The sequence below is a fragment of the Setaria viridis genome, chromosome 6, assembly GCF_005286985.2.
Source record: "Setaria viridis chromosome 6, Setaria_viridis_v4.0, whole genome shotgun sequence".
Lineage (NCBI taxonomy): Eukaryota > Viridiplantae > Streptophyta > Magnoliopsida > Poales > Poaceae > Setaria > Setaria viridis.
In genome coordinates, this window is record NC_048268.2 from 1,437,331 (window position 1) to 1,461,337 (window position 24,007).

General features: G+C 44.7%; 2 protein-coding genes across 2 annotated transcripts; one reads left to right on the plus strand and one right to left on the minus strand.

The window, feature by feature from the left end:
- Positions 1 to 1,032: 1,032 nt before the first annotated feature.
- On the minus strand, positions 1,033 to 12,921 carry LOC117860138 (putative disease resistance RPP13-like protein 1). The gene is made up of 3 exons (XM_034743378.2): positions 12,056 to 12,921; positions 1,297 to 3,788; positions 1,033 to 1,217 (listed from the first exon to the last, which is right to left on the minus strand). The coding sequence occupies exons 1-2, from the start codon at positions 12,296 to 12,298 to the stop codon at positions 1,353 to 1,355; spliced, it is 2,679 nt and encodes an 892-aa protein (XP_034599269.1). The 5' UTR covers positions 12,299 to 12,921; the 3' UTR covers positions 1,033 to 1,217; positions 1,297 to 1,352.
- A 5,972-nt stretch (positions 12,922 to 18,893) lies between these two features.
- LOC117861129 (reticulon-like protein B23) lies at positions 18,894 to 23,426 on the plus strand. The gene is made up of 4 exons (XM_034744631.2): positions 18,894 to 19,192; positions 22,322 to 22,463; positions 22,841 to 22,910; positions 22,996 to 23,426. The coding sequence occupies exons 1-4, from the start codon at positions 18,963 to 18,965 to the stop codon at positions 23,109 to 23,111; spliced, it is 558 nt and encodes a 185-aa protein (XP_034600522.1). The 5' UTR covers positions 18,894 to 18,962; the 3' UTR covers positions 23,112 to 23,426.
- Positions 23,427 to 24,007: the final 581 nt, after the last annotated feature.

Below are 24,007 nucleotides of genomic sequence, written 5' to 3' on the forward strand. Positions count from 1 at the left end.
GTATTAAATGCAATTATAGATTTTTAATTCATATAAATTGAATTTGAGCTATAATCACATATAGATTTGAGCTATAATCACATATAATCACATAAGAAAATGTTATACAGAAGAAGTAAAAATGAAAAAATTTAAAAAAACTTTGCCGTGTGTCCAACCTAACACTTGGCAAAGCTGGTTTTTTCTCTCGTTATTTATCTAGCGACGGGCGCCCCTGCCCCTCACACCCGTCTCCCCTTCCCCTCTCTCCTCTCCACCGCTCCCTCCCCTCCCTCCTCTCCACCGCGCCGCCCCGGCCCCCTCCCCTCACCGGATCCAGCCCCCTCCCCTCCATCTCCGCCACCCCGACCCCCTCCATCGTCTCCACCTCCCCCTCCCATTCCCTTCCCATCCCGGCGCCGCCTCGCCCCGTCCGTCCCCAAATCCGCAACGGGAGGGGTCTCCTGCAGCTGCCAGCGGTGGCGGCTCGAGGGCACGGCGACAGCGACGGCTCGAGGGGACGGGGAGGGGGTGACGAAGCTGAGTGGTGGGCGGCGGCGGGAAGCAGCTTCGGTAGCGGTGGTGGGCGGCCAGCAGGAGGCAGCTCGGTGGTCGGCGGTTGTCGATGCAGGGGCGCGGTGAGCGCGAGGGCCAGGCGCAGGCGCGACGAGGACACGGCGATGTGGGCGAGGATGCGGCGATGCGGGGGCGCGGCGAGGACGTGGCCAGCGCGAGGGCCAGAAGCGGGCGTCACTGTTTTTTTTATTTTTCTGGAAAAAAAAGATTGACGAGTGAAGTGAAAAAAAAACACTCGGCAAACTTGTTTGCCCGGCAAAGGGTTTGCCGAGTGTTTTTGAGGCTTTGCCGGCTGCCGGGGGCACTCGACAATGTTCCTTTGTCCCGTAGTGGAGGATTAATAGCCATGGTCAGATCGAGCCACCAGGACAGAAAGGGAGGCAGGTTGTTTGGACTGCCGGAGGTAGGAGATGACGGGTGGGTCCTACTGTCAGTTAGACACCGAGAGAAAGAGGGAGAGAAGGGAAACCAACGGTGTGCAGGAGCATCATGGTCATTTCGCATAGCTGATCCACGCTGGCTTATCTCACCACATCAGCAAAAATAATAATTTGTAGGTATCATCGACAAATAGTTAAATATATGTAAGAATACCGTTCTTCTCTGCATTTTGGCTGGCTCAACACTCCATCATCCTTCTGTATAGTCTCATCTCCCGATGGCTAGGATTAACACAAAGAAAGGAGGAGCGTTAGTCACTTATAGACAAATAGGAAGTCCAAGGCGGCAAAAGAGACTTACTGCCGCCTGAGCTGATGATGCGCATCTGGTACCGAGATCGATGGGACTAAATATCATCACCTTAAGGTTTTGATACGAATGTGCTGGATCTTGTCCCAGTTCGGGCTCCCCTCTTCTTCGCAGGACTTGCTGAGGGAGTTGATAGAGATGATCCAAATGTGCTCAAGAGAATCCGGCAAAGTTGGAAGGAACTCGATCCGATTGCAATAAACGATACCCAGTCTCCTGAGCGACTTGAGGCTCTCCATATTGTCCGGCAAGTTGTCCCAGTAGCACCAGTGAAAGCAGAGCACACGCAGGCATTTGAAGAACTCGTTGTCTTCAGGAATAGAGGCCAATCGGATGCATCTGCAGAGGTGAAGTTCGCGCAGGTGCTTTGGCGCGTCTGGATTCTGGCTACCCAACATCATCCAACCAGGATACCTCGAACCTCTGAAGTCCCAGATCTGCAGCTCTACAAGATCCTTCATTGGGCAAAGGCCCTCAAGTACCTCTGCTTCGACATCTGCATCCCAGTTGCACACCTCCCCATGAAACAGCAGCACAAGTTTTGTTACACTTTTTTTGCAGGCTAGCTTGGCTTCAAGAGCTTCCTCTTTGTTTCTGACATGTTTAAGGTTGTCAAGCACCAGACTTCCTCGAAGCTCGTTTAGATGCTTCAGTTGATGCAGCTCCTGCCCTTTTTCCTTACACACTGAGAAAAAAGACGTCATTTCGTCTGGCTGATTGTAATCGTCGTTGACAAAATCGAATTTTTTCCAGATTCGTCGCAAATGGATGAGATTAACTATATCTTCAGGAGAGGAAAGGTGGAAGTCCCAAACATCTAGGATCTGCATAAGGTAAAGCTTCCGAAATGTGCTTGGGAAATTCAACACCACGCCATCGAAGGATCGAAGGCTAAGATAACGTAGATGCTTCATCTGACCAATAGAAGCTGGGACTGGGAACACAAGTTTTCCGATGAGTGCAATTTTAACAATCAGCACCCGAAGTTTCGTCAACCTCAAGAACATATTCTCTAATATGTTTTCTTTAAGGTCTGCCTCTGCCTCTGCCTCTGTCTCTGCTGTCTTCTTTGTAAAGATTTGAGCTGGATATTCTTCCTCAATAATTACCAGGGTCCGCAGATTTTCCAACTCAAGAATTTTGTCAGTGATATCTGCTAAATTACGAATCTCAATGAAAAGATGACGAACTTCTGTGGGAATGTCCCTTTGCGAGCCATTCAAATTAATTCTATAAAAGTCACTTCCAGAAACCCACTCTGCCAGTTTATGCAACATATCGTGAATTATCAGTGGCTTCTTATAATGTGCTACTTGAACATTCATAAATGAGAATTTCAGCAATTCATCAACGTAGCGCTGGCCTACATCTTCCAAGTCCTCAGTTTGATTACTGTGCTTTACAAACCCTTGTGCTACCCACATTCCAACCAACTCATCTCGTTCCAACATGTACCCTCTGGGAAAAGTAATGCAGTACTCAAAGCATCGCCTGATGTCCGCATCAAGTTGTCGATAACTCCACCACAGAGCTCCCATGGTCCAATTCAACAAGTCATGCTTCGCCGTTCTATCCCAGAAATCAATTTCTAGGTTCATACGAAGCCGTGCAGCCACTGTTACTGCTGCAAGTGGTGAGCTACGTAGCTTTTTCACAATCTTTCTCCCAATTTCTGTATGTTTTCGATCATCAAATGAGGCAATACCTTGTAGCGCATGATCCATGAATATTGACAAGCACTCTTCCTCTTTCAAATCAGGTATTTGAATAAGTTCCTGAGCACCGAGAGCGATAGCTGCATCTATGTTTTGAGCCGTCACCAGGACTCTACTTCCGTTCTTCCCAGCATCCAGTACATCGAGTAGAATATCCCGTTGTCTTCTATTTCCATCATTAACCCAGACATCATCTAGAACCAACAAGAAACGGCTGTTTTGCAATTTGCTTTTCAATTCCATTTGTAGATTTCTAGGATCTTCGGTTTCAGACGGCCTTTTTTGCGTCATCTGCTCTAGCATAACACGGAATATATCAACCACTCTGAAAGTCTCAGAGACATGAACGAACATAATATTGTCAAAATGCTTGCCTTCGTCCCTTTCGTAGTCACAAACATATTGTGCTAGAGTAGTCTTCCCAGATCCAGTTATGCCATAGATGCCAATCACAGAATAAGGTTTACTGCTACTAGAGCTCGGTTCATGAGCATCGGGTCCCTCACGAAGCTTTCTACATATATCCTCAAGATCATTATCTCGACCAAATACTTTCCGTTTAATGCATCTGTGCAAGTCATCAATGTCTTGTTCACTGCTGCTTCCCTTGTTAGTATCCTGGACCAGAATTTTGCTGCTGCTGCTGCTTTGCTGATTCAACAGTTGTGATTTACTCGAGTCACTGACAATATATTCTATGTGCTCTATTCTTTCCCTCAAACTCTGTCTATAATTGAGTGGTAAGGAATCTAATCCCGTGCTGTCGTTCTGCAAGAAGATTCAAATCAAATTGTTGTGATATTAGGAAACCAATTGAACAAGGTTGAAACTTCAAGGTGAATAGAAGGACCAGATCCGTCGGTACGTCAAAATATGAGTGGTCGCTGTATGGAAAATGGCCCTAGGGCATAATAATTTTGGTGTTTGCAAGATATACCTTTGTAGGTGTTTTATAGATTTTAAGGATGAATTACAAACCATCAAAATGAAAAGAAAAAGAAAGACTTACAAGAATTCTGTGGCATCCAAATGATAGAAAAAGAAAGACTTAGAAGAATTCTATGCACTACGGGAAAGCTTAACGTCGCCGAGTGTAATTACTTCGCCGAGTGCTTTTTTTCGGGCACTCGGCGAAGCACCGTTTTGCCGAGTGTAACATAAAAAACACACGGCAAAAATAAAACACTCGGCGAACGACCGGTTTGCTGAGTGCCACCCAAAAAACACTCGGCAAACATCCAACAGGCACTCGGCAAACATTGACACTCGGCAAACTGACGCCCACGTGACTTCCCCGTGCCGCCGGCGGCGCCCCTCCGTGACGGCCGTTAGTGTTTGCCGAGTATCAATATAGGGCACTCGGCAAAGACACTAGTTTGCCGAGTGTCATGATGGGACACTCGGCAAACCCTATAGTTTGCCGAGTGCTAGGTCGGCAAACCCTATAGTTTGCCGAGTGCTAGGGGATACACTCGGCAAACTATAGGGTTTGCCGAGTGTCTTTTCACACACTCGGCAAACATAATTTTTTTTCCCCTCCTCCACCCTCCAAACTTTTTACACTCCACATGTATGGCATTTGGCACTGCATGGTAGAAGATGGACTATTTTTTGACCTGTTTGCTATATTTAATCAATTAATTTCATTTAGAGTAATTTTTTGATTTAAGTCAAATTTGAACTGCAGGTGGTTGGAATAATGGAATAATATGAGTGAAAAAATCATATTCATGTTAGTGAGTCTAAATTGAGGTCTCACCGAGAAAATGAAAAGAAATTTCGAACATTTTGCTAAGGAAACACGACTACGAACGTGTGGCCAAATGATTGTTTAATTCTCAAAAATACAAACGAAGTTTGAAAATCATGAGATTTGCAAGATGCTTTGATTTCGTATGCAGAGGCCGTGGTAAAAAATTGATAAGGTTTCGCACAAGTTTTGACATATGATGTTTAGAATTCGAAGCATCTCCGGAGAGGTTTCAGAGAAGTTTAAAGGATCCGGTAAGATTTTGAGATGAATCGATAAATGTAATTCTCATTGAGTCCAATTTTTTTTTATAGGCTATAGAGAACATAGATAGGTTCATGTCAAATTTTGGGAAATTTTCAGATCCGTTTGGTAATTTTTATTCATTAATTGCACGTATATGAGATTAAATAGATATAAATTAAATATGAGCTATAAATCCATTAAATAATGGTACAATATTACTTAAAAAATGGAATACGCAATGTTTAGTGAATTGGACTAGGTTTACACAAAGTTTACGTACTTTTAATTACTAAAAGTGTTGTTGTACATGCAATATAGGTAGGTGTTTGCCGAGTGCTACGTAGGGCACTCGGCAAAGGGATGGTTTGCCGAGTGTCATAAATAGGGCACTCGGCAAAGTCACCCCGGGTCCACGTCGCAGTGTCAGTACGAAATTCGGGGAAAAAAAATACCCTTTGCCGAGTGCCCCGGATCTAGCACTCGGCAAAGGGTATGCCGAGTGCTAGATCAAGGGCACTCGGCAAAGGTGACACCGGGTCCACGTGTAAGCCTCAGTACGAATTTCGGGGAAAAGAATACACTTTGCCGAGTGCCCCTGATCTAGCACTCGGCAAAGGGTGTGCCGAGTGCTACATCACGGGCACTCGGCAAAGTTTTCGGAGGAGGAGGAGCAGCAGGAGCAGGAGGGGGACGGGGAGGCAGGGGATACCCAGGCCAAGATATGGTTGCGAGGTCCCTCATCCCTCCCGAAGCGGCCGATACCTGAGCATTTACGCCCGCTCATTAAACCGGTTGGGACCAAGTAAGTAACTTTAAATATTCTTAAAATTGTTCTTATGTTGTAAGTTACAAAAACTAATAATTCATCTTAATTACTTGTGCAGGAGTTGGGTTAAGCTCAGCGGGGGTGACCACAACCGTAAGGCCAACGGGATCCTTGGCCTTTTGTGCAGGGTTCACTTCCCTGGCTTGGTGGTGTACGCCGGACAGCTGCAGCCGGCCTACACGTGGGACCACTACGTCGCCGCCCCCGACGTCCCTGATCGTCAACAGAGAAGATTCCCCAACATAGCGGAGCGGGTCAAGGCCGAGCTGTGGGTAAGTACTCCTCGTACTAAATTGCTCAATACATCAGCTACTTTCGACATTCTTGAAATAATAACTGTTTACGCGTGTATATGCAGGACTTCTATAGATGCCAGTAGGGGTTCGAGGCCAAGGCGAAGGCCGTCTGTGATGTAGCCGCCAAGAAGCTCGTGAGGGACATGCATTACGAGGCGCGCATCCAGGCCATCATAGAGTTCAACGCTCAATACAATCATACGAAGGTTAGAAAAGAGGAGGCAAGAACAATGAACCTGACTAAGGATCAATTCATGAGGGTAAGTAAAGAACATTGATGCTTACTATTTATGATTAATTAGGCTCATTTTCTTTTTCATACGTCACACGCTTGATGATGTAGGTGCCTCCGTGGTGGTGTCGTGCGCATATGCCGTGCTGGGAGAGGATGGTCGACGTGTGGTTGGAGCCCGGGTGGTTGGAGACCCACCTTTCTTGCCGGCAGCGGCGTTTGCAGATGCCGACTGCATCACACCATCAAGGCAGCCTAAGCCTTGATGAATATAGAGAAAAATGGGTACGCAACTTCAATTCTTTATTGTAACGTTCAGTTCTACGTAATTTTTAATGATTTTGTATTTTGCCGCAGTCGGCATCACATGATGGCCGACCTTGCTCCCAGCTCAAGGCATGGGTCCTCTCCAAAAAGGGCAAGGCGACGGCCGATATAGATTTCAACCCAGACGACCCGTCCGAGGCGTACAGCCACCCTAGCATATACAGCCGCGTCAGCGAGTATACAAAGATGGCTAGGGAGGTTCACGGGCCAGACTTCGATCCGAGCTCCGAGGACATTGATGGAGAAATCGTGATGAGGGTGGGAGGAGGCAAGAAGCATGGCCGATATTGGATTGGCGACGGCGTCATCGACACGGCCTCTACTCCCACTCTCTCCCAGATCCGAGCTAGGAGCACGGACTCGAGCCCGGCAGTACGCCCACGACCCACCGCTGCACAGTTCCAGATGGAGGCTCTACAGGTTCTTTCTCTTCCATTCATCGTTCGTTTGTTGTTGTACTTTAGCTTTGCATTATAACATTGCAATAAAATATTGTAGGCCCAGGTGGAAGAATCAAGGAAGAAACAAGAGGAGATGGTGGCGCAGATGGAGGAAATGCGGCGGAGGATGGAGGAGGAAAACCGGATTAGGATGGAGAGATGTTCCAGTACATGCAGAACTTTGCTACGAGCATGGGACAGACTTTGCCTCCGCCACCGCCGATGATGTTCCCTCCGCCTCAGCCACCCACGACTACTCCTGTGAGTCACTTGACACATTGTGTTTAAGATTCAATAGTTTAAATTTGACAACTTTAGATGTTACCTCAGAATGTCCTATCCTATGTGCAGAATCAATCGGCGGCTTCGAATAATGAAGATCAAGATTTGTCGCAGTGGTCTCCTTGGCCTCCACGGAAGTAGACTTGATTGTGAACAATGTGGAAACTAAATTGTGAGAAGAACTTGGATTTATGGATTATTTCGTGCTTATGTTGAACTATGCCTGTGGTGTTTATGAATTATGCCTGTGGTTGTGAATTATCCATGTGGTTGTTTATTACAAATGCCTGTGATATGTGTATTGTGAATTGAGAGGGGTCCGTTATACGTGGCAAAATATCGAAAAAGGGGCGGTTCTGGTCACTTTGCCGAGTGTTACACTCGGCAAAGAGGGTCCTTTGCCGAGTGCCTTGACCATAGCACTCGGCAAAGGGGCATTTCCCAGGTGCAGGAAAGGTCCTTTGCCGAGTGCTATGGTCAAGGCACTCGGCAAAGGGGGCCGGTTTGCCGAGTGCCCGGGAGCCGGCACACGGCAAACAGAGCCGGCTTTGCCGAGTGCTCGGGTGCCGGCACTCGGCAAAGGGACCGTGTTTGCCGAGTGCCAGGCGCGTGGCACTCGGCAAACTCCCTATCTTTGCCGAGTGTTGGCACTCGGCAAAGAGCAGGTGTTTGCCGAGTGCCTCCCGTTTGGCACTCGGCAAACGCGCCGTTATACCCGACGCCGTCAGTCCGCCATTCGCCGAGTACATCTGTTCGCCGAGTGTTTTTCGGCCGTCGGCAACATGTTTGCCGAGTGTCCGAGTTTTGACACTCGGCAAACTAGGCTTTGCCGACACAACATTTGCCGTGTGCCCTTTGCCGAGTGTTACACTCGGCAAAGGCTTTGCCGAGTGGTTTCAGGCCTTTGCTGAGTGTCCCAGGCACTCGGCAAAAGTTCTGTCTCCCGTTGTGATGGCATCCAAGGATGAATTCTATGCAATGTTATATCCTAAGGCTTACAAACGATGGTAATGAAGCCGGGATAAAGACACATGAAGACTTGAAGCAAATCATGCTGGAAATGTGCACCGACACATTCCACCGGTTCATACGGCAACCATTGGCAAAGGCTTCGAATCATTCAGTGACATGGAGGATAGTAGCAGGGCCAAGGAGCGAGCACTGTTACCATCGACACATTCGGTGTGAACAGTGACACTCACCGAATCAGTTGGTGATCATCGGCTCGGCTCAGCATCAGCTCAAATCGGCTCTGGAACTTTGGGAGTTAATTTATAGCCTCACCAACTCATGCGATGGGAGCAGAAACTAGGGCATTGAATGGGTCACTGATGTGTGAAGGCAGTGGCTCAATGGATCGCTGATTCATATGGCGATGATCAAGATAAGCTAGGCACCGAATCAATCGGTGACCTTGGGCCCAGGTGTCAGTGGCTCAATGGCTACCTGAAGTTGGACCAACGATTCATACGGTGGTGCACTCTTAGAAGCACCTAATAAATCAGAGACTACAGTTTTGGTGACCGTTGGAGCAACAACTAGATTTTTGGTTGTCTATATATATACCCTATTGCCCGGCCATTTGAGAGGTGTTAAACTTGGAGAAGCTATAGGATTGGTTCTCACATATACACAAGTACTTTATCCACCAGAGTGCTTAAGAGAAGATTAAAGCAATTAGCATAAGGCTTAGATCTTGATTAGTGCTAGTTTAGGCCTATTAGTGCATTGCTTCTGGGATTAGCCTAGAGTTAGGTGAGGTTTGCACACCTTCTTTGTATCAGTGCTTGTGCGCATCAAGGGTTGTAAATCTTACGAGATCCTCCAACCGCGTTCGTGGAGTGGCCACCGGTGGTTGTGATAGGGAGGAGAGGCTCTAGGCATTTTGCCGAACCTCTACCAAGTGAAGAGCAACAAGGAGCATCCAGGAGAGGTTAGGTGGAGACCCACTTGCACGTGAGGAGGACCCATGTTGACGGTTGTGAAGTGCCAAATATGACCGTCAATATACTCAAGAATAAAGGAGGATTGGCATTTCTTACACGCATATTTGGTTTTGAATAATGTAGTTCCACTTGACCTTGGAGAATATTTGATTGCAGGTAAAATAATACAAAAGGATGGAGAAAACACCCTCTATGGATCCAAGAAACATGCTTCTGACCAATAGGAGATTGCCACTCGTACATCCCATGAATTGAAGGGCCCATAAACTATCCACTGGATAACGCATACAACCATCATTGGGACCCACCAGGCAGTCACCTGAAGAAAGGCAGTTGTGAGGGGGGCCCACAGGGGGTTGGCCGAACCGCCCTTGTCCCCTCTCTTCTCTAGCTTCCACATGGTGATGCCTTAAATTGGTTAAGGGATATTCCCTAAAGGTTGCCGCGTAGAACCGCCTCTTGGAGCCTATAAATATGAGGGGAGGGGCTCCATTCTAGAACACACACAAAACAACAAATCCTCTCTCCCTCTTAGTCTCCAAGTTAGTTGAGTTAGGCTAGAGTAGCTCTCCTTCACGTTCCAATTCTCCTTGGAGTCTAGGGTATGAATCTTGTATCTTTTATTCCTAGGATGACTTTATTATATTCAAAGTATACATCTTCCTTATATAGTGTTGTGCTTGTTCTTCCATACATGAGTTGGTTGTATATCCTTGCTATAGTGATGTGCTAGGTTTATACGCTCGTATGCTAGTTGTATACCCTTGCTATCGTAGTATCATGTGTGCTTATACACCTTGCTACATGTTATACCTTGTGTGCATATATATCATGTATAGGCTAGTTGATCTATGCTATGGCATCGGTTCAGTGGTCATTTCTATGGTGGGTTCAGTGGTCATTTCTATGGTGGCTTTAGCCATTGACATCACAATCAGGATGGTTGGAGTGTTGTTAACAATGCAAGCATGGTGCTTGAATTGCTTAACTTCATTTGATATAAGTTTGCCCCACCGATTGCTAGGGGTAGGCCGCAGGTGGTAACAACCCTGTTGGTCCTTTGTAATCTCCCACATTCAGGTACATTGTAAGAGTTCGTAAATCAGCAGTAACTACACCGGCAGACCGGTAGGATACTGTCTCCCCGTGTGTGCCTGGGTGCATAGGCCTGGTCCCTATACAATGTATTTGTATGTTATGCTTGTATGATCTGTGCAGTATATAGGAAGTACATATGAACCTAGAGCTAACTCTTAGTCCTTCTCCCTAGCTTAGTTATCTTGAGATGATTCTTGTGTGTGTCACACTACTCCATCTATCATTATCTTATCCATGTCTTGAGTATTGTCTCTATCCATCTTATGATATACTCATATGCATATTAAACTCTTTTGACATACCCGTCTTCCTTTGGGAAATATGATACCCTTGGGAATACTCTTGGGTGAAATGCTACAACGGTATATCCGTACGCTTGCGGATTTATTCGTGATTGTTAACTATACCAACAGCTCATCGGCTATCCTACGGAGTTACTTGACCGGAGAGTTTATGCCCTTGCGTGGGCATTCCCTTTGAGAGGGGCTTCAACAATGAGGACCAGTGGAAAACTCCGATACCTCAGTAAAAATTGTTGTGTCATCATGTCAGGATTTTATCTTCTCTACCTTATTTACCTTCTGCATTTCTTATTGCATTTACTTTCCACGTTTACCTTTCCTAGAATTGCCAGACGTAGTTTATAGGATTGGAACCTAGGGTGCAAAACTCTTTTGCTATAGAGATTACAACACACAGAAAAAATCTAGTGCACTAGATAGAAATTGAAATAGTTTTTTATATGTGTTTGGAGCACTAGATAGAGATTACAACACACCCAATTCACCCCTAGGGTTTCACGGTCCCTTCAATCGCCATTGATGGGCCGGGATACCCGGTCACAAATGTGTGATCCTCGCTAACACAAAATTACTAATGGATGACATGCCGATCACTAATGTGCGTTGACACCCGTTACTAGTTGTCAAATCTAACGTGGCTGCGGTGGCAGATCCATTCCTAACTATTACTCCATTTTTTGTCTTTTAGAAATTTACATCACAAATTATTGTTTATGTAACATGTGTGATGATTGTTGCCCCCTTTTTCACCAAGATGGTTGAGAAACCATGTGGGATCAAGATCCTATTTTGAGGTGTTATACTTTTTGAATTCTTGAAAAATGTATTTCAAAGATTTGCTAGTATGTGCAGCTACATTAATGGATGACGTGACTATTGAAGTAGAAATGAATTGCCCACCTACCCCCATCACATTAAGCTTTTGGGTTGAGGTTGTAGCAATATTGTATACCATCTAATAGGCAGTCTATTAGATTTCTTATTATTGTTACATCCACCAGTAGAGAACTAATCTTCCATCCAACTATATTAGTCTCGGTTACCCGTGACTAAAAGAACATCTAATTAGTAGCTATATACAAAATAAGATGGACTAGCGCACGTGCAAAAAAGAAAAGAAAAGAAAAGGCGATATTGATTTCCTAAAGGGTTTAGCACTGCGATATAATAAACTGGTGATAGAACACTAGCAGCTGTGATCCGACACGAGGGCACAAGATACTCTAGTACATTTTCACCAAAACTACACCACATACTTCTTAACTACAGCGACCAGAGATGGTAACGTACCTCGTCGCTGTTTGGGAATAAAAGTGCGTATGACAAGTCCCAGGTGTTACGGCCAGTCGCGATCGCATAAGTCGACCAGGTGAGCACGGATCCACTGCAATCGGTGATGCGACGCCTGACGATGTCCGGGACAAGGTGGCTGCAGCACACACGTAGCCGTCGCATCACAGAAACTGGGGGCGTGTTGCGGATTGGCAGCCGCTCACCCGATGCGCGTACGGTGGCATACAGGGATCTCCCCATCCTGCACAAGCCCTGCACACACCACACCAGCGCATCTCGGGCGACCACTATCCATCGCCGGAGCCAGCTCTCCCTGCACCAGCAGGCAGCAGCGAGCTGCTGCTGCCGTGGGGCGGCTCCGTCTTCCCGGTGAGAGCCTTCTCGATTCGGTGATACTCTATAAGATCCAGGATGTCTTCTGCTTCGTACAAGGCGGCTTTGAGATCTTTCTTCATCTTGTCGAGTATCTCCAGATCGGATTCGGACCTCTTGGCGCCTTCTTGTGCTCTCCGGTCATCTACAATCTCGAGCGTCCGAATCAGATTCCGGACCGTGTGGATTTCCAGCTCCCGGAGCTTCCTTGACAGCTCCCGGAGCTTCCTTGACATGAGGTAGGCAAAGATCTTGTGGACGAGGAAGGCGATGATGGGTGTTATGAACCAACCTAGTACGGTTAAGAACGAGGCCGCCATCGCTCAAGTTACGTTCGCAAGCTGTGGAGTGTAATTTCTCGAGGAGGAAAGAAGAGGCTCTGCGAGAGAATGAAGAGGGTGGAAGTCGTCTCTGTAGGTCGTCGTCTCTGCGAGAGAATGAAGAGGGTGGAAGTCGTCTCTGTAGGTCGTCGTCCTACCATGGGACGCTCTAGGGTGAAGGTACCTTCAGCACCTGCTTTAGAATAACGGTAATGCCGCCATTACCGTGGGCCCACATTTATATAGCTCTACTAGAATAAGTGAATGACGACAAACATATGGCGGCTGTCCAAACTTTTTCGTGTATCAACCACATGAACACATCCTTCCTTTCATTTAGCTGCACACTCACTGCCTTACCTACCAGAGCACGCCACTGCTCAAGCCTAAATCCCACAATGGCCCATCCGAAAGAGATGTTAAAAGGAGGGTGCTTAACACTTCGGTCACAGTAGCATTCTTCCTCCTAGCAATGCAGTATATAGATGGGTATTTCATCTTGAAAAGATTCATCTCCCATCCAAACATCTTTCGAAAGTCTAGTCTGTTTCCCACCCTGGATAGTGAATCTAGCCCTTGCCAGTTGATCTTTCACTTCCATCAAGCCTGACCAAAATTGTGAGTCTCTCAGCCTTTTTTCCGTTTGTGACAGCGTCTTGTTTTTCAAATACTTTCTCTTGATAATGCCTTGCCAAAGACCTTCCTCATTAAGAAGTTTAACAGCCATTTGCTCAATAAGCACCTATTCTGAATATAGAGATTCACAATGCTCAAGCCTCCAACACTCTTGGGTTTGCACAGAATGGCAAGTCTATATTTGCTCTAAAAAAAAATGCCTGACTACCAAATTTAGATGCTGGCCAAGGCGACGGGTACCTACGACGTGCACTGACACCAGTCTATTACCACGTAACAAGCGTTCATTTGTTGATCCAAACCGAATTAATTAGATTAACAAAAATGCCTGGACAAACAAAACCATTATCTATTATCTAGCAACTAGCATATACCTAACCCAACACAAGAGATGCCCATATCTAATTGTGATAGGGCGGCAGTTTCAGGATAATGCTTGTATAGCTTATGTCACAAGGGAGACAAGGAAGCATCTGCAAGCCAATCCCCTTTTTCTATAAAGCATCTTGCTCAGGCTGATCCGAAATTCCTAACACACTTGTAATACTATTCTAATTTGGACCAACTCGGCATTGGCCACTTTGTTTGGCAGCATGGAAAATGGAGCCACTATGAGAGCAACCATTCAACTTTTACGGCCCCACTTGGTTATTTTTTTTTAAAAAAAATGTTCGTTTAGGACCAGGAAAATATCTTCCGTATAGCTAAAAGATTGTTGGTTACACTGCAATGTAGTGGACATGTGAGAGAAGCAAACATCTTTTCTTTTCTCAGTGAATTCAAGCTGAGAATTCAAATGAGGAAGAATGAAGGGAGGGGAGTAAAGCCGGCCAGCCGCCAGCGCTCGCAAGAACCGTGAAAGTTTTGCGCTAAATGGTTGGACAGAGCATCAAATGCCCCGTACAGAATTTGTTCTTACGCAAACCTGGACGACAGCCTGGTTGCCTATGGTTCAAGGCAACATTCAGGAACCGGCTGGTTGCCTCTGGTTTTTGGTGGGAATGGCCGAGTGGGGGTACTAGTTAAACTCGTTATCCCAATTCATCCCACATAAAAGCTCTATTGAGATCATCTCGTGTATCACAGTCCTCCTAATTTGCAGCCCAGATTTGAAATCAGCGAAATTTTAAATTCTATTTTCTAGGTAGAAGTGGCAGCCGGATAGGACACGGGAACCGGGAGCTGTTGAAAAAAAAATAAAGGGTTACTACCTCACCTTTTGTTTTTATGCTAACCAACCCAATCTTTAAGATGCTACTGCTCCGGAAACAGTAGATATGTCGAGTGTCTGGTGGTTTGCCGAGTGCTTTCCATCGAGCACTCGGCAAACGCCCTCTTTGCCGAATGCCGCCAGAGAAACACTCGGCAAAAAATTGATTTGCCGAGTGCAGGAAAAAAACACTCGGCAAACAACAACAGGATACTCGGCAAAGAATAGACACTTGGCAAAAGACTGCCACGTGACCGCATGTGTGACGGCTGTTAAATAGTGCGCCAGCCGTTAGCACTTTGCCGAGTGTCCGTTAGTGACACTCGGCAAAGTCATGTCTTTGCCGAGTGTTTTTATTTAGCACTCGGCAAATAAGTGTATTTGCCGAGTATTTTTTGGCACTAGGAAATAAATAAGTTTTTTTCTCTTCTGACCTCGAAATTTTTTCTACTCTCCACATACAACATGTGGTACTCCATGTTAAAATTTGGTAAATTTCTCGATCTATTTGCTATATTTAATTAATTTATTACATTTAAAGAAATTTTTTGGTATAAGTCAAATTTGAACTGCAAGTGATTCAAATAATAGAATAAAATGAGTAGAAAAATGATATTCATGTTATTGAGTCCAGTGTGAGGCCTTATTTGGGAAATGAAAGGAAATTTTAAACATCTTGTTCAGGAAACACAGCCACGAATGTGTGGCTGAATGGTTTTTAAATTCTAAAAAAACAAATGAAAATCATGAGATTTGTCAAGATCTCATGATATCATACGTGGAGGCTATGGTTAAAAATTGAGAAGGTTTCACACTATTTGTCACATACGATGCTTACAAATTGAAGCATCTCCGAAGAAGAATCGTAGCGTTGAGAAGGATTCGATAAGATTTAGAGTCAAAGTGACGGTCGAATTGGGATCTAACTTCAAAAACTTTTTGCATACGCAATAGAGAACATAGATTGTTTCATGTGAAATTTTGGTAATTTTTCATATCCATTTGATAATTTTAATTTATTAATGGTAATTATAGAATTTTAATTGATATAAATTAAATTTGAGCTATAATTGCATGAAATAATGGAATAGTATTCGTAGAAAAATTAAATATGTATTGTTAAGTGCATTGACAAGATACATCAGAACAAATTTAGTAAAACACATTATCGGAAAGAAGGAGAAGAAGGAAAATGGAAAAAAAAAAGTTTGCTGAGTGCCCCTTCTCTGGCACTCAGCAAACCCTTCACCAGGCCCCACACATGCGTAGTAGTTTAGGGTTTGAAAATGAAAAAAAAACAAAATGGGTTTGCTAAGTGCCCGCGATCTAGCACTCGGCAAACCTAGAGTGCTAGATCACGGGCACTCGGCAAACCTTCTGCATTACCACCCCTGGTCGCACACACACGCACACACTCACACACATAGACGCGCCCGCACACACATGCCACGCCGCCGCCATCCCGTACCCGTACCCCGCCACCGGCCCACACCACGTCGCCGCCCTTCCATGCTCGCACCCCGCTGTCAGCGCCCGTTGCCCCGCTGCCGGCCCACACCACGCCCCGTGCCCTTGGCCGCCGCCCAGCGCACCCGACCGCCACCGGCATTCATTTCCCCGTCGCCGCCGCCCCGTGCCCCCGGCCACCGCCGCCCCGGGACCCCGATGTCTCCCCCGGCTCTCCCTATGCCGGGCCCCTCACCGGCCCCTAGGACCCTGCCGTCGCTCCCCGGCTCTCCCTTCCCCTCGCCCCTTGCGCCAGGCCCCGGGACCCTGCCGTCGCGCCAACCCCCCCCCCCCTACCTGCTACGGTGTATGTACATTGTAGCATGTGCATTCATTTGTTAACTTTCTGAATTTAATTTAATTTCAACCTTTTTTTCTAAGTTTCATTTAAGTCTGTCCATCGAACTAATTCAAAAGAACATGTATGAGCTCTAAGTTTATAGAAGACAGATGTGTTTAGTGCCAAGTATTGTCATTAAGAGATTTTGCAAAAAAAAACAAATGTTGATAAACAAATGTCGATAAAGTTAACCTCATCAGCTAGCCTTGCATTGTCGATTCAGATATAAGGGTCATGGTTTATTATTTCACGAGGACAATGTCTGAATGCCCATTGTTTTAGCTATTCCTGGAAAAAGGGTCAGGAGATTGCGATTAAGCAACATACAGAGCGTGATGTGGGCAAAGTGACGCCTTTTCCGGTCAACACAGGAATGCGCTGGTTCGCGCGTGTGCAAACGATCACCTCGCCGACGTTTTTGCACCTGCCCGGTCAGACTGGTCAGAGGGGCCGGTCAGACCGGTCAGAGGGGCTGGTCAGACCGGTCCCTACAGGGACGTCGGGAAAAACCTAGAAACACCACCTCGGGAGGGATCCCGTCGGAGATGGTGCGCCTAGGGTTGCTCTGAGATTGGTCAGGCCACTCAGAGCTTCCTCAAATGCCATTGAGACAAAGGAGTTAAGTAAGGGGTTAGAAAAGCTAAGGTTTGGAGATAAAAGGTAAAAAGATTTGTTTGTTGATTGGGTGATAGCTCTCAATCGGCCAGAACCCTTTATATTTATAGGGTGGGAGGCCTTTTCCCGCAAGGAAATCCCGATTCATCTCCAAGTCGACCAGGACTCCAAATTTCAACTCGGACTCGGGGTGACCAGTCGGGGCAATCGGTCAGACCGGTTGGCGCCATTAGATCGGCTTTTGAACCTGATCCGCGCTGCTGCATGGAGGTTCATCAGGCGGTGACGACCGGCGGGGGCGGCACCGGCGGCTACATCGAGTTCCTGGTGAGGTGCGCGGAGGGGACGTCGACGAAACGGTTTGTTTTTTTTTCCGGAAAGACTAACGGCACGTGTGTCTGCACTTTTCAGGCCCGCCGACATTAACGCTCGCTCGTGCTCAACCGACTGTGCCACCCGATGTGCTATTTTTTTTAATATAATCGTTAGCTCTCCTACCAAATTCGTTAAAGAAATATTATATATTTGACTAGTGCTTATAATGCACAATCCTAGCGGATCCAGTAGCATCATGGGATGATAACTATTTTGCAGCATGATCGAAACAACTCTGTTGGCGTTTTCAGTCGGCTATGTTCTGCTGCTAAGGTAGCAGAGACTTGTGCCGATCCTTCTTCTGCATCAAATTTTATCATGACTCAGTTGAAGTCCAGAGAACGGATTCTAGCAATGGTGGCATAGTTTAAAACCACCAGGTGTTCCTCCTGCTTATAGTTTGTTGAAGCTAGCTGTCAGAGTGATTTTGTTGGTTATTAAGAAAAATATGAGTCGATTAAGCTTGTACTCCCTCCGTTGTAAATTATAGGTTGTTTTGACTTTTCTAAATTCATAAACATAAAATAATGCATACAAATACCTATGAACCTAAAAACTAAAAATAATCTATAATTTAGGATGAAAGAAGTAGCTGTAAATCTGGGTGCAGCTAACCATCAAATCGAATCAGCATGAAAGCATGGGACAGATCAGATTCAACACAATATTGAGCCAATAAGTGAAATGATATTATGCCACTCAAACGTTGGAGCGGCAAGGCCGCGCCAGACTTTCTAGTTGACCCTGAAAGCGACGTGAGGCCGGGCCTCCTATACCTTGTGAAAGATGTATAAAAGATGTAATTATAAAACCCACGAAAGCTCGTTATAGCACAATCCAGCATAGCAACCATGTGCATGACTACCAAAAGCTTATTTGATGATGGCCCACTGAAAAATGTTGCATTTTTTCAAAAAATTGGACTAACATTTTTTCAAAAAGTTGAACCAATGAAAAAAATTTGAACCAACATTTCTTCGAAAAAAGTTGAACCAACATTTCTTCAAAAAAAAGTTGAACCAATATTTATTCAAAAAAGTTGAGCTAACATTTCTTTAAAAATTGTTGAATCCAACATTTTTCGAAAAAAGTTGCACCAACATTTTTTCAATGCAAGTTGAATCCAACTTCTTCTCCAACTCTCGCGTCCGGCGAGGGTAGCGGCGCAGGCAGGGAGGAAGGCGAGGGCGGCAATGTAGGCAGGGGAGGGAGGGGAGGGAGCTAAGATTTAGATTCGATGCAGATGTAACGGATCTCATTATTTACACGAATCTCGCCGGAAGAAAGAAATATTGGAAGGTAACTTAAAAAATCCTCTGGAAGATGGATACCTCCAAACGGGCAAACGGCTAAGGGTCGATTTGAAAACTGGGCTGCATGAGAAATATACCCAGTAACTGACGGAGTCAGCCCAACCCAGCCCAAAGAATAAGACAACTCACAACCGGTGGTGGCTTCTAGACAACCCAGTCCAAGAAGCCGGCGGCCGCCTCCCCGGCTCCCCCTCGGGGCACGACACGGTACGCGCCGATGGACCCCACCGGCGGCGGCGACGGCGACTCCTCGGCGGCGAGAGGGACCGGAGGAGGAGGGGGAACGGGAGCCGGGCGGTGGGCTGTGGGCGCGGTGTGCGGGGGGCTGGTGTACTACCACTGCGCGGTGCGGCGCGCCAGCGCGGTGTCCCTCGCCGCCGACGTCCTCCTCGTCCTCCTCTGCTCGCTCTCCATCCTCGGCCTCCTCTTCCGCCACCTCCACATCTCGTAAGACCCCTTTCCTTCTCTTTATCCCACTCTTCATCGTCTCCTCCTCCTTCGGCCCTTCGATCGAAGCAATTCTACCTTCCTTGTGTCGTTGGTTGGCTCCGCTTGCTGGTTGTTATGATTAAGTTTATGTTTAAAAATGATGATTAAGCTTATGTTTAAAAATGATGATTAAGCTTGATTTCTCTGGGTTCATAGTAGCAGGCTAGTAGTTATAGATGATGCTGGCAATTGTAGCCAGTGTTATCCTAAATGCTAAACAGTAAACAGTCGGTCACTCTTTGTTTAGTGTTTGGACGGTTTAAATGGTGTTTAGACGGAATTGAACGATCTAAACAGTTTTGCATTTTATCAATAAATTATATGTAATCGTGCTCATAAAAGATCAAGTATCCTAGAAAGTATATATATTTATGCATATAAAAGACCAAGTACATATATTAATGCAAGCAATAAACCAAATATAAATACTTATCTATGGAAAAACTTAGGGTTATATATATATATATGGAAGTAAGAATTCAAGTGGAATTGATAATGTTCACCTAAACAGTGTGTTAAACGACCGTTTAGCTTGTATAATGGCATTTAATTCCATTCTATTTAGGCCGTTTAGCCTGTTTAATCCTATTTTTTTACTATTTAAACCCTTTTCCGTTTAATGGACTGTTTACAGCCTAAACAAAACAGTTGGCCTCCGTTCACTGTTTAGACACCGTTTAAACGGCCGATTAGGCAAACACTGATTGCAGCTGGTGGCCAGTAATTGATGCTACAAAGGGGAAAGGAGGTAGGCAGCTAAAGATGAGGATCAAACACTGGGTCCCCAATTTCAGGAATTTTTTGGGAAATGTTTGTTTGTATGATGTAATGCATACAAGTTTACAGTACCTGCAGTTAATTTGCTTTTTGGCTGAGATTGCATCAAAATTTGCCCAGTTTCCATTTTGCATGGTAAGTTTAATGGTACCAACTACCAAGAAACCTCCATCAGATTGCTGAGTAGATAATGCAGAAACTAAAACACAGGAAAATGACTAAACATGGGTTTTAGAAGCTACAGTTTGAATGGCTTGCATTGTCATACCCTTCCCATTCCTTGGTATGGGAAAATACTGCACCTTGTCTGAATGATAATACATAAATTGCTTTCGCTAGCTTTGGGATTGCATACTCAATTCTATACAATACTTCATATCAATCGTGACCATCGCCACTCATCTAATTCACTTTCTTGAGGTGTTTTTACCCACAGAAAAAAAAATTGTAATAAGCACTTCAAATTTGCTATTGACTTGCTCCCATTAAACTATTGTAGTATTGCTCTCTTGGTGCCTTTTCCCTTGCCATCACTAGTTTCCTAATATTTGTAAGATACTGTGTTCCCTGGGAAACCTTGGTCAGTAATCACTAAGCTGTTGAACGCTTACTGTGTCAGCTTATAGCTACATAAAATTCAGAACTTGAGAGCTTCTTCCTCTGGCCTTCAGATATTTCTGGCTGCTAAATGGCCTCTAGACTAATCGCTTAGGTCTGATGGCTTGGCCATGATCTTGATTTACTGGTTGATAGTGGTCGACTAGTGGTGTTAGATGATGCTGACAGTAGCTCCTAGTGACTGGTAGATTATTCTAAAAATTGGGAGAGGCCGAAGGTGATGGGCAAATGGGCAGGAGCAAATCAACTATGGATCCCTAATTCTACTATTTTGGTTTTGCCAAAAGTTCATTGGTATGAATATGAAATAGCCTATACAAGTATGCAATGCTTGCAATTGATTTTCTTATTGTGGAAATTGGACTGAAATATTATAGTTTTTCTTGGTGCTAGCAACTAACGTTGTGTATAAACCAGATCATATACCTTGAGTAGAGGATGATGTGCTAGAGCACATGAGAAAGGACTGAAAAGGTTGAAGTGATAAATGTTCAAAACTTCATCAGCCACAGGATTGGATGGATTTGCCTTGGTTAATGATATGAAATGAGAAAATTCAAGCATTTCTTCTTTGTGACGATAATGCCAAAATATCTTGAGTGTATACAGTAGCCTTAGCTCGCTTACATTCTCATACACTGGCAAGAATTTTATCAAATCCTGAACCTTGGAATACTTCTGCACCAGTTCAACTATTGTAAATAAATTCCGTCCATATATTTGATATTTCTTACTGGGTTGGTTATAAGTTTAGAATATGACAACCATACCCCACCACCTGACCTGATCCACTTTCTTGTGGTGCTTCTGACAACCAAAAATTGTGTTCAGGATGAGCACTATGCTTGAATTTAACTTAAGATATATTCCTGTTAAACAAAGCTGTGCTTTCTCCCTGTTGGCACTAGTTTCTCCCTTTGGGCACTTATATTCTCATACTAATCACTAAAACAGTAAGCTTATTTTCATAAATAGAGTTATGTTGTATTTGATAACATTGGATGTAGGGTATGTTGTTGTTATTTTCCTGATGGCTCTATTTCTTGGTAACAATGTCTTTACCTTAATGGTGGCAATTTGCAAGTTTGCAACATTATTAGTCATTTAACAATTACAATCACCATGCATTTTTACCTTTTCCTTACAAATTACTAGCTGGTTGCCCATGCATTACGGCGGATTTTCAATGAGAAGTACTTAAAGTTAGCCCCTAACCAGGGGCGGATCTAGGACCCGGGCTGGGGTGCTGCAGGGTGGGTCCAGCCCATAAAGCTCCTTTAACTTTCATGTGGTACACAGTCGAAACCAGCCCTTTAGCTCCAAATCAGCCCATGTAATGCATCCATGTGATCAATCTCCCATTGCTTCAGCCCCGGTTCAACTCCATTCCTAGCTCCGCCCCTGTCCCTAACGATTGAGCTACTCATTGCTACGGATATTATTTTTGTTAGAAAATTGCGTATAGAATTAGGCTAAAAACCATATAGGTAAAAAGCAGAAGGATGTCTATGTATTCTCTGTCACACAAAGGTATACACAGATCATTTCACAGAAGATCCTATGTAGAACTAACTACCACTACCACCACCACCCACTGCGCTTTTTATTAAATTAAAGATTTATGGTCTATCATGTAAAATGTAACTTCCTATTTTAGTGCCTCATTTTTCTTTTGAATGGTTTTGCATATAGGGTGCCTGTGGATCCTCTTGAATGGCAGATTTCTCAGGAGATGGCAAATAGCATAGTTGCATCTTTGGCTAACACAATTGGAGCTGCTGAGTCTGTATTGAGGGTGGCTGCAACCGGACATGACAAGAAGCTCTTTTTCAAGGTACGTCTCAAAACATCCATGTTTGTATGTGCTCTGAGTTGAGATTGGGACAAAATGTTGAGATTTAATGAGGTTTGCATGTTATTAGCTCATGCTTTGTAAGTATCTTTTCAATTTATTCTGGGGAAAATACAGTTTTCTTATGTGTCGAAGTCAAGTAGGTAGAGGATGGAGAGTTCAGTCGTTCAGAATTTCAGCCTTTCTCTTGCATGAAAAGGGAACAAATAAAAGAGATCAGATGTTCCTTCTGTCATTTTGATATAGCTTGGGTCTTTTGATCTGTCTGCTAGACATATCACATATCTGACGACTTTACCCAGCCAGCTAAGAGATTCATACATATTTCTTTTGCTTATGTTGAATCCACAACCTTGCAGGTGGTTTTTACATTGTATTTCCTAGCAGCTTTGGGAAGGGTTGTGTCAGGCGCTGCGGTTGCTTATGCTGGTATTTAACTTCACCCATGCTCTGTGTTTGTTTAGCACTAGAATAAATTGCGAATCCTGACTCGATGTCTTGTTACTGTGACCAGCGCTCTGCATCTTCTGCCTGTACATGTTTGCGCAAAGCACTGATCTGTTTGATCAGCTCCCTTCCTGGGTCCCTGTGGGAAGAGATTCATTGGGTGGGGCCCAGGATACAGCATGATTTCCACATGTACATCTCCATCCCGTTTGTGTATAAGGCCTTGCAAGGCAACAACTTGAATAAGAGAATATATGGTGGTGGCTAGCCGTATTAGAGCAGTACCTGATGTTCAACAGCTGTGGAGTAACCTTTGTGTTTTTATTTCATCATGTGCTGCCAACTTGCCAGCGACTTTCTTTGATCTCCCATGTATGTATTGCTGTCTAGTGAAGTTGTGGTGCATGCTTGCCCACATGGTGGGATCCGGAGTTGCAACTGGATGTGTTTTCAATCACCACTCCGTCCAAAAGATTAATTATTGATCTCAGCCCTAAACCATGCCACTCAGACTTTTTATAATTGTTCTTACTATGGCCTGTTTGGCACAGTTCATGATTACATGGAATCACCTTTATTTAGAAAAGCTGATGAAAAGCAAATGTTGCTTTCTTAGTTTATTCTCGTTTTCTACTCCTTCCGTCCCAAATTATAGATCGTTTTGACTTTATTATATTCATAGACTTTGTTATGTACTCAGATATGCTCTATGTCTAGAAAAGTTAAAAAACTATCTATAATTTGGAACGGAGGGATTACTTAATAATATATAAATTGTTGTACAATCATGTTGTTTCGCAGACCTGCTTCTTAATCTACGGAGGAGCTTGTAAAACACAGGGCAGCTATGATCCATTGTGAAAGCATGAAGGCCCAAGGGGACATCGATGCATTGTCACGTTAAATACGGCAGCGGTAAATCCGAGACGTACTCCAGAGTTAGAGCACAATAGTGATCTGCTGGATGCACAAGCTTGAAAATATATCATACGTAAATCCTATGTTGTTTTATCCCTGCACAAAATCCTATATTCTTATATGGTTTTATGATTTTAATTATGCACAAGAAGAAAAAAGGA